This window comes from Mastigoproctus giganteus, chromosome 14 (genome assembly GCF_048544385.1).
Source record: "Mastigoproctus giganteus isolate SK-2022 chromosome 14, ASM4854438v1, whole genome shotgun sequence".
Lineage (NCBI taxonomy): Eukaryota > Metazoa > Arthropoda > Arachnida > Uropygi > Thelyphonidae > Mastigoproctus > Mastigoproctus giganteus.
Window position 1 is genome coordinate 16,592,770 of NC_143588.1, and position 17,731 is coordinate 16,610,500.

Consider the following 17,731-nt stretch of genomic DNA (forward strand, 5'->3'; position numbering starts at 1 on the left):
GTTCCTCAAGGATCAGCAAAAGAGAGGAACACGAACAAACATTCTTCAAAAGTGATAACATGACAATTATGAGCTTGTTTGGCCTGTTTAGAATTGCTTTCACCAGAAGTTTTCTTGAAGAGTTCATTAATTTGTCTTCTTTAAAAACTTCTTCTTTTGGATCATGAATAGGATTTGGAATGAGTCAATGGTGCTCACTAGGGATTGCCTGTTGTACTTTTCAATTTGGTAATGCACTCATATGGCTTTTTGTCATCACTTTTAACTTATTTCTTTAAATACCTTTGTCGAACTTTTGCCACTGTTCTACATTCTAGTTATATTTCACCAAAGACAACCAACACGTATACATATGCTTCAATTATTTATTTATTTTTTTACTTCAGTGGCATACATCAATTTAAATCCACCCTACTTTTTAGCACCTCTCCAGATAGAAGTTTCCATCAAATATTCATTCACTTAATAAGATAGCAAAGACAGCCCACTACCACCAAGTACTTGATCTTTTCTTTCACAACCACAGAGCCAAGTTTTATTATCAATAATAAAATGTGCATTATCAATACTAAGTGCAGTTTTTAAAAGGAACCCTACATGCTTTCAGGTTGCTCAGAAGAAGAAACCCAATGTTGTATTCTGTAGAGCTTTCAATGTTGTCATCGAGACCAAGCTACTCTCAAATGATGATTTTTTATTTTATTTTTTTTATTTTTTTATTATTATTATGAAAGGCCACCAAAATAGGATACAGCTTGAAATCAATTTGATTAATGTTATCTGTTATAATTGAAAATGGCCTGCTTTTCAGAGCCATAAGTACTGCTTCTTTCCCTATCTATGTAATTTGTTATCTATTGTACTTGCTCTTCCACAACTATTTTTTTTTTTTTTTTGTTATTTCACTAATTGGGAAACATTTTAGAACAAGGCAACTGCATGACAAGCATAACTTAGGAGGAAGATTTTGTGCTATGACAAGATGCAAATAAACATTTGGTATGTATAACATCATTGTCACTATGAAATGCCACACGGTTTCTGCATTTTTCTATGCACTGCATGTTGTTGAAATGTCTGATTGAATTGCATTTCTCCACTGCTAAAATAAATCACACCTACATACAGTACACATTATAATTTTCAAATTTCACAAAACATGGAAAAATCTTTCATATATATCTTCTGAAATTTTACCTGTATTTCTTTGTTATCTTATTGAAAAACATTAATTATTTTTGCACCATACAAGTATGAATAAACAGTTACAGCATTGTTTTCATTACAGAAAACAAGGTTTTATCCTGCATTTCTATTTTTCAATGTAGATTAGCACACCTGACAGCCAATTTGTTAATGAAAATAAGGAGAAATTCAGTTTTTTTTTTTTTTTAGAAAATTCTGATTTTAATGTAGTCACTTAAGCCAAAAAAAAAAAAAAAAAAAGAAAAAAAAAAAGAAAAAAAAAAGTACAATTGTTTCTGAAAAAAAGAGTGAGAATCTCCTTGTCACAAACTATATTTTGATGGTGAGATGGAGAAAGGGACAAATTGAGTAAAAAAGACATTGTAAATCCAGAACGTAGGCAGCTATGTAAGGAGCATAAAGCAAAACAAAACAAATAAATGAAGCTACAGAAATGAAAAGGAAAATAAAACAATAAAAGATAAAATAAAAGCAAAGAAATCAGGAAACAAATTTTTCAACCTATTAATGAATGGATGCAAAAAACAAAAAAGAATGGGTAAAACAAACAGCCGACATGAAGAATGATAGGTGGATAAGAATAATAACAAACTGGAAAACCAATTGGCAACTGAAGCAGAAGCCAAGGAAATCCAAGAGATCTATTCTAAAACCACAAGCAGAATACTTAATGAGAAAAGACAATAAATTGCACTCATATTAGCAACAATAAATTTTGCAAAATTTCTCTTACTAAACAAATTCTCTACCACAGTGTTTCTCAACCTTTTTAATTATATAACATACCTTTATTTCAAGAAAATTCTTATGGAAAACTTATAAATAATATACTCTGTAAACTGTCACCGTATGTGATTTATAAGTTTTCCATAAGAATTTTAACACATTTAATAAAATGTTAAAAATATTTAAGTAATGATTTAACTCTTCAGAGCTGACCTCCAATTTCTTCATATATATGAATAGGGTTGAGAAACACTGCTTTACCAGTTATAGAGATTAGCATAAAATAAGATGCTAAAGTCATCACAACTGCTAACAAACCTGACTGATCTTCAGTAGTATCGGCCTCAATGATCTGATTATCAAACCACATGTGAGCTACAGTCATTCTATTTTGTGTTAAGGTACCAGTCTTATCTGAACAGATGGTTGAAGTAGAACCTAGAGTTTCTACAGCTTCCAAATTTTTCACTAGGCAGTTCTTAGAGGCCATTCTTTTGGCTGTTAGTGTTAAACATACCTAGAGAAAAAAAATTTAAAAACAAAAGCTGAAAAATAAATTATATGTAAAATCTCATTAAAATCTCATCTAACTTTTTCATATTTATGGAAAAAAAAATAAAGTTTCCTATGGCTGTATGTAATCTACAATAATTGAACAACAGCAGTGACGTGTGAGACTATGGAGTAATTTCTAGATTAAAGTACCTAGCTTCCAGCCATGATGTACCTTTTATTTGTTGTAAACTCAAACATTATTATTAACATTTTTGTTTTTAATATAAAATTACAGAAGCAGCCAGATTTGAAGTTTTATTTTATATGTACATACAGCAAACCCTCAATTTAACAGACCCTGATATAACGGATTTCAGATTTAATGGACTGGACAAATAATAATACAGTAACGTACATATTATTCTCGACCATATCATTTTTTTTAGGTTATACAAAACTTCAGTGTTATTATTAATTAAAAATTAATAATAATTACCTATTTCCATTATTGTTTTGATAATTACCTATTTCCATTATTGTTTTGATAATTACCTACTTTTATTTTTATAATCAAATTCAGGAAATTGTAGTCGGAAATTATTTTTTATTCTTTCTGAAAACGTGTTCAAATAGCTGTTTTTCCAGATTACAGAAGAGCAGGCGGTGACTTGTGAGCTGAACGTGACTCGGGACACTAAACTGCAGGTCTACCGACTCGCTTTGTTTCAGTCTCAGTCTGCCCCAAGCTATCGTGCAGTCAGATTGTATACAAAGTTTTTCTGTGATTTCTGAATTGTGACTTTATTTATTAAATAATTTTGCAATCCTTACAATTTAAAATGGCATCAAGTGATAGAGGAGTTAAAAGAAAGCGTGTGAACTTAAATGTGGCACAGAAATTAGAGCTAATCGAGAAATTAGAACAAGGCATCTCAATAGCATGTGTTTGTGAAATTTACAGCTTAAAAAAAAAAACTGTTTCTGATATCCGTAAATCAAAGGCCAAATTGCAAAATAATTTTATATTGTACAGTACTGTATCTTGTATTAAAGCTTTTTTTTTTTACATTAAGAAAAATAAAAAATGCCCCCCCCCCAAATTACATTCGATTTAACGGACACCCCTTCTCCCCTACTAGTCCATTAAATCAAGAGTTTACTGTATATTATATACATGCATACATATATGTTTGACAACAAATTCAAATAACAGTTATATTTCAAGTTATACTGATTTAAAAAACATTGTTATTAAAATGATAAAAATTATATATAAAATTGTAAATTTTTTAACAAATTATGAAACAACTTATACATAAAACAAGTCAGGTAATTAAACACCTTGTGTTAATTTTTCTTAAATTAATTCAACGTTCTGATTTTTTGTGATGAATGTAACTAAATAATTAACTTTACCATTAATACTAACTATTCATATATAAAAGTACTTTTTGGTTAGATGCATATAACAAAATGCTTAAATAATTACAAAATATAGTCACTTTAATATGCACAGTGTTTCAATTGAGAATTTGTTTTGTTTTCGTATCAGTCATATTCCTCCAATCAGTGCTGCACAAACATATCTAGTGTGTTGGCTACAATTATATGGATAACCAATGTGATATGTAAGAAGAAGAAAGAAAAAAAAAAAAGCAAAAAGCCAGATTTCTTTGCCTGATTTTAATAAAATTTCAGATAACCCAAAAAAAAAAAAAATGATATATATCTTTCTTTAACACCTTCCCAGAACATTTTTTTCCTGAAAATGTGCCATAACAGATCAACTTTTTTTTATTTTACAGATTAAAAGTACACATCATGCAAATACTCATTGCATAGTTTTGTGTTTTTTATAAATTTTTTAGTAGAAAATACATAGGAATAATTAATGCATTTCGGCTATCCAGAGTTATCTTGTGTATGCCAAGAAGTCTGCAAATTATACAGATTTTTTAAAATAAATTAGCGCTTGAGCTAAAAGAAAGGAACAGAAAACATCTTCACTACTCATTATATAAATAAATTTAAAAAATCAAGTGGAATGCACAAGCAGTAACCTCCCACCACAAGCAACAATCATGAACTAACTACATTCTGACACATGGCCATCACAAGTGGATAGGTGACATAAGCATTGCTTGCAGGTGGCAGTTCAAGAGGGCGGCGAATTTTTTAATATAGTTTTCTAATTAGTTAATGCTTATCAGTATTCAGAATTTAGGATGGAAATTTTATTTTGCTTACTGGTGACACAGGAATATGCGCTACTGTTCTGACATTGCTGTACGATAAATAAATATAAGTAAAATGAAAGCCAGTCATCTGCTGCCAGACGTAAGAAAATCCTGAGAAAATATGTTTCAATCCTAAATTTGGGGGTATTATTGTATCCTGAGATATTTCGTGTAGTTCCAAATAATGTTTAAAACTAAAAATGAGATATATCGGGATAATCCATGAAGGGGGGTTTAACAGATGGATCAAGAGACAGTGAAGACAAATGCAATTATGTTTGCAAATGTTCTTAAAAATATTACTGCTATAGGAGGAATCAAACCATAATTTGATTTAACAGCATATCATCTAATAAAAATTATTTCTCAGACTATTCCAATTATCCTAATTTAAATTTTTACAAAAATTTTAGTTTTGACAAAGCCACTTCTATGCTGAATTAGGTTGCTGGTTAGGATACTCTAAACAACATCAATAAGTGACAAGTTGAAGAAGAGATAGTTTTGATTTTCTTCCGCAAAATTTAAAAATTTCCTTTTTTTCTTTCTAGTTCTTGCCATTCCATTAAAAGAATGACAAAATATTGCCAGGCTAAGTATTGTCATACTAAGAATCCAGAAAATCCTAATACAATTTATACAAACAAACAAACAAAAGAAAATTAAATATATTCAGGTTTGCACTGTCCAATCCCCTCAAATTCAGACCAAAAAATAAAAAAAAGTAAATATCTAACCCCCATTCCCAATTAAAGTTTACATTCTGCTAGTAATAATTGTAACCCTAAGTTAATACCATATTTTTGTAAGTTTTCTAAAAGCAAAAAAAAAAAAAAAAATCACATGCATTTCAATAGGTAGTGTTGATGATAAAATTTGTACAAAGTGTTTAAAGAATAAACACACTTTGCTGCAAACATTTAACTAAACTATTTTGATTTAAATGATTTTGTAATAACAAAGAGGAAAGTGGAAGAGAAATGAAGTTAAACATAAGAAAGGCATCTGGAATGGATGGTATCATCCAATTATATTAAGGGAGGCAGCAAAGGAGGTAACCAAATCCTTAGCCATAATTTGAGAGCATCCTTGGATTCAGGATAAGTCCCATGGACTGGAGATGTGCAAATGTATCCCCAATTCACAAAGGGAGATCAAATGATGACAAATAATTACAGACCTGTTAGCGTAACTTCTATTCCAGGGAAAACAATAGTCATTGGTTAAAGAAGTATAGACCATCAAGACAGGAATGCAATTATAGTGCAGTTACAATATCGATTTGTTAAGGGACAATCTTGTCTGTCTCACTGGATACTATGATGCAGTAATAGTGGAACTGGAAGAAAAAAATAATTCTGCTATCATATACTTGGATTTCTGGAAAGTTTTAGTAAACAGGCCTTGTGCATTGGATTGCATATCATCCAAGTTTCTTGAGACGACCGACTAACTGGTTAAAATAAATAATTATATATACATAAGATAAAACAGAGACAAAATAAGATAAAAGCGTTAAAATACAATAAGATAAGTGTTAAAATATAATGAAAGCATTAAAATGCATAGAAGCTTTTGAAGCAAAGTGCCTCTTCATCAGCTAGTCGGTGAATGATGTACTTCAGTATATACTGATGGTTACATTAGCAAAAGTCAGCTGGGCATGATCATGTATCACAAGTCTGATGTTGGTAGAACAGAATTATGTACACGTGATAACCGCCAGCGCTCATCGCACTGCAATACAGTACATTCTATAATAGGGTGTAAGTGAACTCCCCTTGTGTGATTCATAGTACTATTATTGGTAGCTATGTGCACTGCTTCAAGCCATGGGTGCTGGTGATAATCACATGAAGTTTACAATTTCAATATCTTGTCGGGGATCAAGATTGTGCTGCTCAACCCAATAATACTCGGCGACTGTGGAGCATTCAAAATTAGTGGTTCGCAGAGCCACCTCATGCTCAGAAACCTGGTCTTTCGATCTTCTACCAGACTCACCTACATAACACCCCCACAATCCAGACACGTAATGCAGTATATAGAACCTCCCATAAGAAAGGAAGAACAGGTGTTTTCACCTTAGAAATCGACTGTAATTTCCTCCCAGGAAGTTGCACACATTGTATATGATGGAGACACAAAATCCTAAAAATAATAACAAGATGTTCTGATATGCCTGGATAATAGGGGATGTAGGCAATAGAGATAAATTAATTGATGCAAGGAGGGTTTGATTGCGTAACAAATTTGTTATGCAATCTAACCCTTCTTGCAGTTTTCTAAAATTAGGACAGAGCTTTAAATTGTGGCTATCCACCTCATGTTCTAGATAGATGTGAGCTTCAAGCTCACAAATTTGTTGAGCAATCTAATCCTCCTCTCGTCAATGAATTTATCTCTACCGCCTAAATCCCTTATGATCTGGGCATATCGGAACATCTTGTTAGGATTTTGTGTCTCCATCATATACAATGTGTGCAACTTCCGGGGAGGAAATTACAGTCTTATTTGTAAAGCGAAAACATCTGTTCTTCCTTTCCTACAGAGTGGTTCTGTATACTGCATTACGTGTCCGGATTGGGGGGGGGGGGAGATATTATATAGGTGAGTCTGGTAAAAGATTGAAAGACTGGGTTTCTGAGCATGAGGTGGCTCTGTGAACCACTAATTTTGAATGCTGAGCAGTTGCAGGGCATTATTGGGTTGAGCAGCACAATCTTGATCACTGAAGGGATATTGAAATCGCTGACTATTCACGTGATTACCGCCAGCTCTCATGGCTTGAAGCGCTACACATAACTACCAATAATAGTACTATGAATTGCACGAGAGGAGTTCACTTATACCCTATTATAGAATCTACTACATTGCAGTGCTATGGAGCATTGGAGGACTACGAACACTGGCAGTCATCACGTGTATGAAATTCTGTTCTACTGACACCAGACCCATGATACATAATCATGCCCAGCTGACTTTTGCTAATGTAACCATCAATATATGCTGAAGTACACCATTCACTGACTACCTGATGAAGAGAGACTTTGCTTCGAAAGCTTCTATGTATTTTAACGCTTTTATTATATTATATTTTAACACTTTTATCTTATTTTACCTCTGTTTTATCTTATGTATATATCATTTATTTATTTTAATCAGTTAGTCGGTCATCGCAAGAAACTTAGATAGTTCAGGAAAACTTTTAATACTTTTTTTGTAAGTTTGATACTTTTGATACTTAACAGATTGCTGTATAAATTGGAGCAGTGTGGCATAAAGACAAGTTACTGCTATGGATAAAGGGATGGATGAGAAGGAAAAAAGAGTAGTTATTAATGGATGCTGCTCTTTGTGGATTAATGTTATTAGTGGAGTTCCCCAGGCTCTGGTGCTGGGCACATTGTTTTCCCATATTTTTAATGATACTGATGAAGGTATATCAGGATTAATGCCTGTTTGTTTTTTTTTATAGGCTTTATGGCACAAGGGCAACAAGGCCATAATGCAGCTAACTATAGTAAGGTTAAATACAATGTATCTGTATCAATGTCATTAAAGTTCACACTGCATTACAGCACTGTATCCATTTGAGAAAACTAAACATTAGCAAAGGCATATGATGCAAGAAAGCAAACTTATATAGCATCAGCCAAAAAAAACAAACAACCCCCCCTCCTTATTTCATCCATCCACTCACTCCAAATGTTTGTCAAGTTCTGCCTTGAATCTATTTAAGCTATCAACTTCTACGACGACATATGGAAGTTTGTTCCAGCAATCAACCACCCGTTGGCTAAAGGCAAACTTCCACACATCTATCTTACAACCGTCTTTCCTCAATTTGAATTTATGCCTTCTCAGGTGATTATTCTGAGTAAGAGAAAGAATCCCATCAGCATTGACCATGCTCAAACCATTCAAGGCTTTATACACCTCAATCAGATCACCTCGCAGGTGGCTAGCCACCAGACACTGTAATTTGCAAAACTTAAGCCTTTCTTCGTAAGAGCAACCCTTTGTTCCCTTCACTAATCTTGTTTCCCTTCTCTGTACCCGTTCCAACACCTCTACATCCTTCTTAAAATGAGGCCTCCAGACCTGTATACAGTACTCAAGATGTGGTCTGACCATTGCCTTATACAAGGGGATAATCACCTCCTTATCCATGCTACAAAAATTCCTGTATATCATTGACGAGACACCATGAGCTACTCTTGCAGACCGTCTGCACTGCTCAGAAAACTTCATATTTGCCTGCACAATTACCCCCAAGTTCTTTTCATTCTGTACCACTGTCAGTGTGGTACCCACAGAGTTGATACATTACTCTGGGATTACTGCTTCCCATATGTAGTACTTTACATTTGTCAATGTTAAACTTCATTTGCCACCTCTCAGCCCATCTGCTCAACTTTTCTAGATCCTGTTGCAGAAGTGTATTGTCATTAACAACCCTGCCAACCTTCGTATCATCTGCAAACTTGGACATTAAGCCTGATGTACCATCATCAATATCATTTATAAATACAGAAAACAACAATGAACCAACACTGAACCCTGAGGGACTCACTAATAACATTAGTCCACTAAGAGAAGTGTCCATTTATTACCACTCGCTGTCTTCTCGCACTCAACCATCCCTTTATCCACAGTAACAATTTGCCTCCAATGCCACACTGCTCCAATTTGTGCAGCAGTCTTCCAGGTGCAACAGTATCAAAGGCTTTTCTAAGATCCAAATATATGATATCAAAGTTATTCTTTGCATCCAGTCCCTTTGTGACTACATCATAGTATCCAATCAAATTAGTCAGACAAGACTTCCCCTTAACAAACCCATGCTGTGTCCGAGCTATAACTGAAGTCTTGGCTACATGATCCTCCAATGCTTCTTTAACCAGTGCCTCCATTAATTTCCCTGGAACAGAAGTTAAACTAACAGGTCTGTAATTACCTGTATCTCCCTTTAATCCTCCTTTGTGGATTGGGATCACATTTGCACATCTCCAGTCCATGGGTACCTCCCCTGAGTCCAGGGAAACTCTCATAATTATGGCTAAGGGTTTGCTTACTTCCTTTGCTCTCTCCTTTAATATAACTGGATAGATTCCATCCACCCCAGGTGCCTTTCTTGTGTTTATCTTCAACAATTTCTCCTCCACTTTACTCAGTTATTACACAATCATCTAGTCTACTGCCAGGGTTGAATATACCTCTGGCATTCCCCTCCCTGAATAACTCATGTGTGAATACTGATGAAAAATATTCATTTAGTTTGTTAGCTACCCGAGCAGGATCATCAACAGTTGAACTATCGGTATCAAGTGGACCAATCTGATTCATCCCCTTCCTTCTACAGTTTACATAAGTAAAGAACTCTTTTCCGTTTTTCTTTGCATCCTTTGCCAAAGATTTCTCGTAATCTGACTTCGCCTGCCTAACCTTCTTTGTAACTTGGTTACAGACCAGCTTATATCTATCATAGGCTTCTGTGTCACATGTTAATTTATATGTATCCCATGCATTTTTCTTCTCTGTCACATGTCTAATTAGTTCATCTGACAAACATCCATTTAGGTCTAAATCTTGAACAAAATTTCTTTGTTGGTATGAAAAGCCTATTAGCTTCCAAGATTAATTCTTTGAATGCTTCCGATTACGAATTTTCTGTTGGTAACATCATCAGTTGGTTCTGCCGTATAGAATTTAAATACTGTCTCAGACCACCGTAGTCACCTTTACGAAAGCAAAAACCTTTCCTTTTACCCCTGATGGTAGTTACCTCTTTGAGTAAATCCCCCACTTCAGCACACTGTGATCACTGCCACCTAGTGGTTCCTTTAGCTGCAGATTCTAGATGCATGAAGAATCATTACTGATAATCAGATCAAGAGTATTACTCCCTCTAGTTGCCTCTCGAACATACTGCTGTAGAAAACAATCATCCAATAAATCCACAAAAGCCTTGCTAGTGTGTGAGTGACCAACCGATAAATTCCAGTCAATATCTGGGAAATTAAAATCCCCCATTATAAGACACTCTAATTTACTGGCCCACTATTTCTCTGCACAATTGCTCATTATACTCCTCAGATTCATTAGGCCTATAACACACACACACTTACGCTCATTTTTCCTTTCCCAGTGCTTATGTCACACCAAACAGACTGAACATTGCATTGTCCACCAACATCAATTGGATGTACTTCCTTAGATTTTACGTGTTTCTTAACTAACAGCATAACCCCTCCTCCCTTCCTGTCTATCCTTTCTGTACACAATGTACTCCCAAAATTCCAGTTCTGCACTGCTTATGTCTGTGTGACACCATGTCTCCAATATCCCAACAATATCTGCCTTTGATATTTTAACTAGCACTTCAAGCTCATCGAATTTATTATCTGTTCTCCTAGCATTGGTGAACATGCAAGTATACATACACCTGTTTCTACTCTTAGTTACCCTAACACAGCCCATGTATTTTCTTGTTCCACCATGACTCCCAGCAGTCCTGGAAATTCCCATTGCCTTGCTTTCCAGGCTGCTGCTCAATTGCATTTCAATAGAAGTAGTGCAAGAATCACTTTTACCTCTGCCAGCGGCTACGCTACTGTTAATCTATTAGTCCATGTATCCGCCCCCCAAGCTAGCAGTTTTCCAACCCACCTAACTCTGCCTCGATAGCATCAGCAAAAATTCTTGCACCCTCTATTTAAGTGTATCCCATCTCTGTAGAAGCAGTCTCTCATGTTAACAAGCACAGACCAGGCTGAGAAAAATTCTACCCCTTGAGCCTTGCACAATCCCTCCAGGGCCGAATCTCATCATATACTCCCTCCTATTGTGTCTGGGCAGAATTGCACACACTTTCAAATTCAACCCTAACTCACGGCTTTTTTTCAGCATTGTCTTGTACTTGTTAAGTAATTCTGCCGGTCTCCTACTCTTAATATCATTACAGCCAACGTGTACAACAATATCACCCTTTGTGCCCTTAAAGGATGATATCTGCCCTAAAACGTAATCAACCTTTGCCCCTGGCAGACATACCCTGTTTCTGTTCCATCTATCCTTTTTGCACAATATGTTCCCCGTTTCCCCAACAATAGAGTCACCTACAACAACTAGTTCCTTTGGGACCAGTGCATTCTGCCTTGGGGGGGTTGTTGCTGCGTTGCATGATGTCCAAGTGCATGCTCTGGCATTGATGTGGGCAGCTGAGAGCTTGTTGGGCCCTCAATTTAAATCCTTCTAGGCCATCCACCCTGTCCTTCAAGCTCTCATATGAGCCCATAACAATGCCGAGTTAGTGCCCGATTTCCTCGGACTCCTTAAATTGCACGCACATACAAAGACATTCCCGTTGGCAATATCCTGTTCCTGATTGCTCCACAAACATCAAACAAGCAGTGCATTTCAATAGACAAAAATTCAAAATTCAATTTAAACTAAAGTATTGTTACTAGGAATATAAAGTAACTCTAAAAAATAAATTAATATGCCAATTTAAGTCAATAAAAAAGCAAAAACTTCTCTATTTGCTGCAGCCATAAAAACTTTGTCTGTTCACATGTACTCTCGCACCCCAATAATGGCAACATTTTGGCAATGTGTGGCAAAATTGCCAGGAGGTCAGCAAAACTGAGAGAGTATTCATTGTGGGAAATGAAGTAAACAGTTTGTCAGTCACTACTGTATTTGGGGCAATCAATGAGTAAGGCTTAAGTCTAAGCTTGCTGACGATGCAAAGGTTGGCAGGGTGGTTAATGCCACTAAGCTACTGCAGGAAGATTTAGAAAAATTAGGCAGATGAGCTAAGAAGTGGCAGTTAAAGTTTAACATTGATGAATGTAAAATGCTGCATATGGGTAGCAGTAATTCCAGAGTAATGTACTAACTGAATGTAGTAAAAAAAACTGTGGAAAATTTTTTTTTACTACACTCAGGGTAGTAGAAAATGAACAACCAGGGGGTAATTGTATAGTCAGATATGAAGTTCTCGGAGCAGTGCAGGCAGGGTGCCAGGACAGCTCATGGTGCTTTGTTACAGGAATAAGGAGGTAATTATCCCAATGTATAAGCAAATGTGCAGGCCACATCTTGAATACTGCATGCAGGTCTGTAGGCCTCATTTTAGGAAGGATATAGAGCTCCTGGAATGGGTACAGAGAAAGGCAACAAGATTGGTGAGTGGAATAAAGGGGTGCTCTTATCAAGAAAGGCAGCTTCAGTTCTGCAAACTGCAGCATCTGGAGACTAGGCACCTGTGAGGTGATCAGATTGAGGTGTTTAATGCTTTGAATGTAATGAGCAAGATTAATGCTGATGGGATTCTTCCTCTTGCTGAGACCACACACAAATTCAAATTGAGGAAGGATGGTTGCAGAAGAGGTGTGTGGAAATTTGCCTTTAGCCAGTTTATTGATGAACAAATTTCCATCTGTTGTTGTGGAAGTGAAAAAATATATATATATTCACCATCAAATTCATATATATGAATTTGATGAAAATTTTTTGTCGAATTCACTTACTTCTGGTGTATACTGTAGATTCAATAGGATTAAAAAAAAATCTTCACACTTTCTACATACTATATATATATAAACATTATGGCTATATGGTATGTTTTGCTAATGCAGTGTCCCTGATCCATAATCAATGTTATCTTCCTTTTTGTACTGTTACTCTCCATCCTCTATGATTACTTAGCTTCTTAATACTATCATTATATATATATATAAAATTACTCTACGCAGTCTAATAACTCAAAATGACTAGCTATTCCTTGGGATTGGAATAATAAAGCCGCTCTTCCATTGCTCTCTGGAACCAAAAATGATGCGATGGACAATTACAGATTTAAGTTGGGAAACAAGAGCAAGACCTTCACGTTTGAAAGTTTTTGCCATAACACCATCCAAAACAACTAATATGTCAGCTTTTTTTTTAATTTGCAATTGCTATCAAAATTTTGTTGAGTACAAAATCTTCATGATTAATTATTTGATCAACACAGACTGCAGGTGTTTTTTCTGTAGTTCAGTGTTAGTTCTGATGTTGAATGGGCCTTCAAAGTAGTTCTTTCATTCTGACAATACTTCCTTTGCAGTCCTAACTATCATCTCTTTAAACTCTGAAAGTATTACCTATTTTCCTTCAATTAGTAACTGAGCATATTTCATTAAAATACTAAATTAGTATTTCTGATCCTTTGAAGCTGTTCAAGCGCCTCATAAGTTTTTGATTTTGTTTCCTATCAATATTTTTTAGCTTTGATAGGGCTAGTTTTCACATTGGCAAGATTAGATCAAATGTTTCAATCCTGGGGGAGGAGTACTCAGAACAAATCTTAGAAATATTGAGATATGAGAACTTCAATAAGTTGTCATATCTAAATATTTCACCTTTATCTAATATTAGTGCATACAATGTTATCATCATTAATGTTTCATCATTCACTAACACTATAAAAGCAAAATATATAGTCTCAACTTATACTCTGAATTGGACATCATTGTAATTTTGATGTTCACCTTACTTGTAGTTTATATTGAATTAATAAATTAACTATTATTGAATAGTTATTTATTAATTCAATATAAACCACTCTTTCTTGCCTGTAAGTCCCTGTTCGAATGGATTGAGCAAGATTAATGCTGATGTCCCAATTAACAGAACTGTTGATAAGAAGGGGGTGAAAACTGTAACTGTGAAGACAAGTGGACATGAAAAGAGCCATTATACAGTTGTTCTAGCTTGTTGTGCCGACGGAACCAAGCTGCCTCCTATGCTGATTTTCAAACGCAAAAAGAAGACATTCCTCAAGGAGTGATTTTCTACGTTCATGACAAGGGTTGGATGGATCAGGATGGGATGAAGATCTGGTTTGAGAAAGTTTGGAGCAGGAGACCAGGTGGGCTCTTATGCAAACCTGCCCTATTGGTGCTTGATCAGTTCTGGGCATACATAACAAAAAACACAAAGAACATTGCTGCAGAGCAAAAAACAAACTTGCCGTCATATCTGGAGGCTTGACATCCCAGCTCCAACCACTTGATGTCAGCATTAACAAACCCTTCAAAGCTGCCATGAGAGACGAATGGAACCAATGGATGAAGTCTTCTGGGGACAATTTGACACTAGCAGGAAGAGTGAAGAAACCAACTATAGGAGAAGTTTGTACCTGGGTGAAAAGATCCTGGGATAATATCAAGATTGAGATCGTTGTCAAGTCATTAAGAAGTGTGGCATTTCAAATGCCATAGATGGAACCGAGGACGAGGCAATATATGAAGACAGTGATTCATCATCAGACACAGATGAAGACAAGCTAATGGATGGGAGTTTTGACAGTGATGAGGAGTTGTATGAATTTTATGATGAATAAAACTTGAGTTCAATAACTTAATGTAATACATTTTTTTTCAAATTTCGGGCTCCAAAATTAAGGTGCGTCTTATACATGGGGAAATACGGTAACTTTTTCATATGGAGAGAATTTTTATGGTTGGTATTTCTTTTTCTACCATGCCCTTGAATTTTTTTTTTTTTTCTATTATTGGGTCATTTGATTGATCTTTGTGCCAATGGTAGCAAATAAAGATTTTCTTTAAACTTATTTTAAATATTTTATGTTTTTATTATTTTTTTAAAATTTTTTAATTATTTTTTTAATTTTATGTTGTATGTTCAAATGTGTTGTGGAGGACTGATTGAATCCAATTTGAATTTATAAGGATTTGAATGATTTGAGCTTTGCCACAATTAGAATGGGCATAAAATCCAAGCCATATTTTCTTGTGTTATCCCTGGGAAAAACTGTGTAAATTACCCAGTAGGCCAGTGATGGGTATACATATTACCTGATGTATTTATTTATTTTTCCTGATTATAGTAGTAGAACTTCAAGTAGAAATGAAGATTTCTACTTGAAGCGATGAAATACACATGCTTCAAAATATGCTTCTGGTGCAATTCACTTATAATTATAACATTCTCACATTATCCAAATGTGAGAAATTCAAAACTTTGAGAAGAGTCATCAACATCTGTATACAGGCAAGCAAAACAGGAAGGGCAGAGATTTCTTCTGCTATAAAAAAATAATAAAATAATAAATAAAAAAAAATTGGAATTCATTTTTCTATTAGCAATACTATCTGGCTTGGATGCTGCCAGCATTTTACTTTTCAGCTAGTTATTGTGAAAAGGTCATCTGAGCAAGTACTACTAATTACACTGCGTGCCAACCTTCTGTATGGATTGACTGAAGATTTCTCACATGAAGAAAATACAATTTTATGCAGATCTCTCAGTTGCATCAGAGAAGATTATACATAAAATGATTTATTATCAACCAAAAAAGTAAGAGCAATACCCCAGTACAAACAAGCTAGAGGAGTTTATATTGAATAAAAACTTAAAACAAAATAGGCACCTAAGGCTGTAATAAAGGATTAAAATTCTACTGTCCTTGCACAACTTTTTTTTTTTTTTTTTTTGAAAGAGGTGATTTCAATACAAGAATTGGGAATCATGTCCAACAACATATAGAAAAACGCAGATAAATCTCTTTTCCACAAGCCATTAATAACACTCCAGCAAATCATTAGGTCTGACTAATGTATAACAGACATTGCCACCACGTGAAAGGAAGGAAACAGCCTTGGAAGCATCCATTAATCTTCCGTTGTTTCCCATTGAGACATTACCATTAAGACAATTCCCATTGAGACATTACCATTAAGACAATTCCCATTAAGACATTACAGCATGTCATGAATGTCAAAATATTCTAATTTTACTCATTGCTTTATTTTTACCTTCTTGAACACTGCTGTTTTTAATGACCTAAGCTGGCAGAAAGAGACTTGTGTTCTTTGCAACTGGTTCTTTGTTACGGTGAAGTTCCAAAATAAAGCTGTCAAAATGGATGGAAAAAGAGGGTTTACGAGTTTAATTGAGCAAAAGAAAAAGGATGGGACAGTTAGATATACAGGTACAAAACCACTGATGGAGAAAGATAAGCAAAAGTAGAGTATGAGAAATTACTAACAAAGAGCTAATAATGGAGACTAGTTCTACTCATACATGAACAAAAGAAAAAAAAAAAAGTAAGAGTGAATCAGATATATCCTTGATTAATTGAAGTAAGATTCATAGAATGCTCAGCAAAAGTAGCAGATGAGCTGAATATTTACAGTTTAAAGACTAAATTGTGAGAAAAATAGTGATAAGGAGTCAGATTACTGTAAATAAGTGGCATAGTTTTTCTTATACAAGAAGAGTATAAGAAAAAGTACTAGGCAATTTCTTATATTAAGAAAACTGCATTTTATTCAAGCAATTTATCAGTTAATATTTTCATAAATAAAATTTATATCAAATTTACAACTAAAAATTTATTTTTAGCTGAATGTAAATCATGATATATCAAATGACTATATCAAATCATGGATGTCTCATTTCAATTTTTCATACTAGCCTATCACCATCATACAGAAATGTGATATGTAAAACTAAAACAGAAATCAGAATATACAATAGTTTCTTAAAACAATTTTTAGTGTTTCCTGAAGTAATCCATTTTTGAACAATGCTCTAAATTATCAATAAAGTCTTCGTAACATTTTAAATGAAGTTTTGAAACATTAAGATCTCTTTTGGGGATAATGAACTATGCTTCTTCCATATTAATAATAAAAATACCAATAGCTTTATATTTACTATAAAACATACCGTGACAGTGGCTAAGAGACCTTCAGGAACATTTGCCACAATGATTCCAATCAAGAAGATAACTGCATCAAGCCAATGGTAACCAAGTATGAAAGCAATGAGAAAAAAACTGAGTCCCAGGAATACAGCTACTCCAGTGATTAGATGGATGAAATGAGCAATTTCTCTTGCAATAGGCGTATCTCCCATTTCAAGTCCTGATGCTAAATTAGCAATACGACCCATAACTGTGCGATCACCAGTGTTGACTACAATACCTTTGCCAGCACCTGAAAGAACACAAAAGCATTAGAAAGTGAAGAAAGAAGGAAGTCAAAGTCTAT

At 34.6% G+C, this 17,731-nt stretch overlaps 1 protein-coding gene across 2 annotated transcripts in view; it reads right to left on the reverse strand.

The window, feature by feature from the left end:
* Window positions 1-17,731, reverse strand: part of LOC150074994 (sodium/potassium-transporting ATPase subunit alpha-like) — a 219,529-nt gene that overhangs the window by 112,508 nt on the left and 89,290 nt on the right. For both annotated transcript variants that reach the window (XM_090388741.1, XM_090388740.1), the window contains exons 7-8: window positions 17,409-17,677; window positions 2,251-2,449 (exon numbers count right to left, since the gene is read on the reverse strand). In XM_090388741.1, coding sequence (XP_090244867.1) covers window positions 2,251-2,449; window positions 17,409-17,677 — 468 coding nt within the window. The remainder of the gene's footprint in view (window positions 1-2,250; window positions 2,450-17,408; window positions 17,678-17,731) is intronic.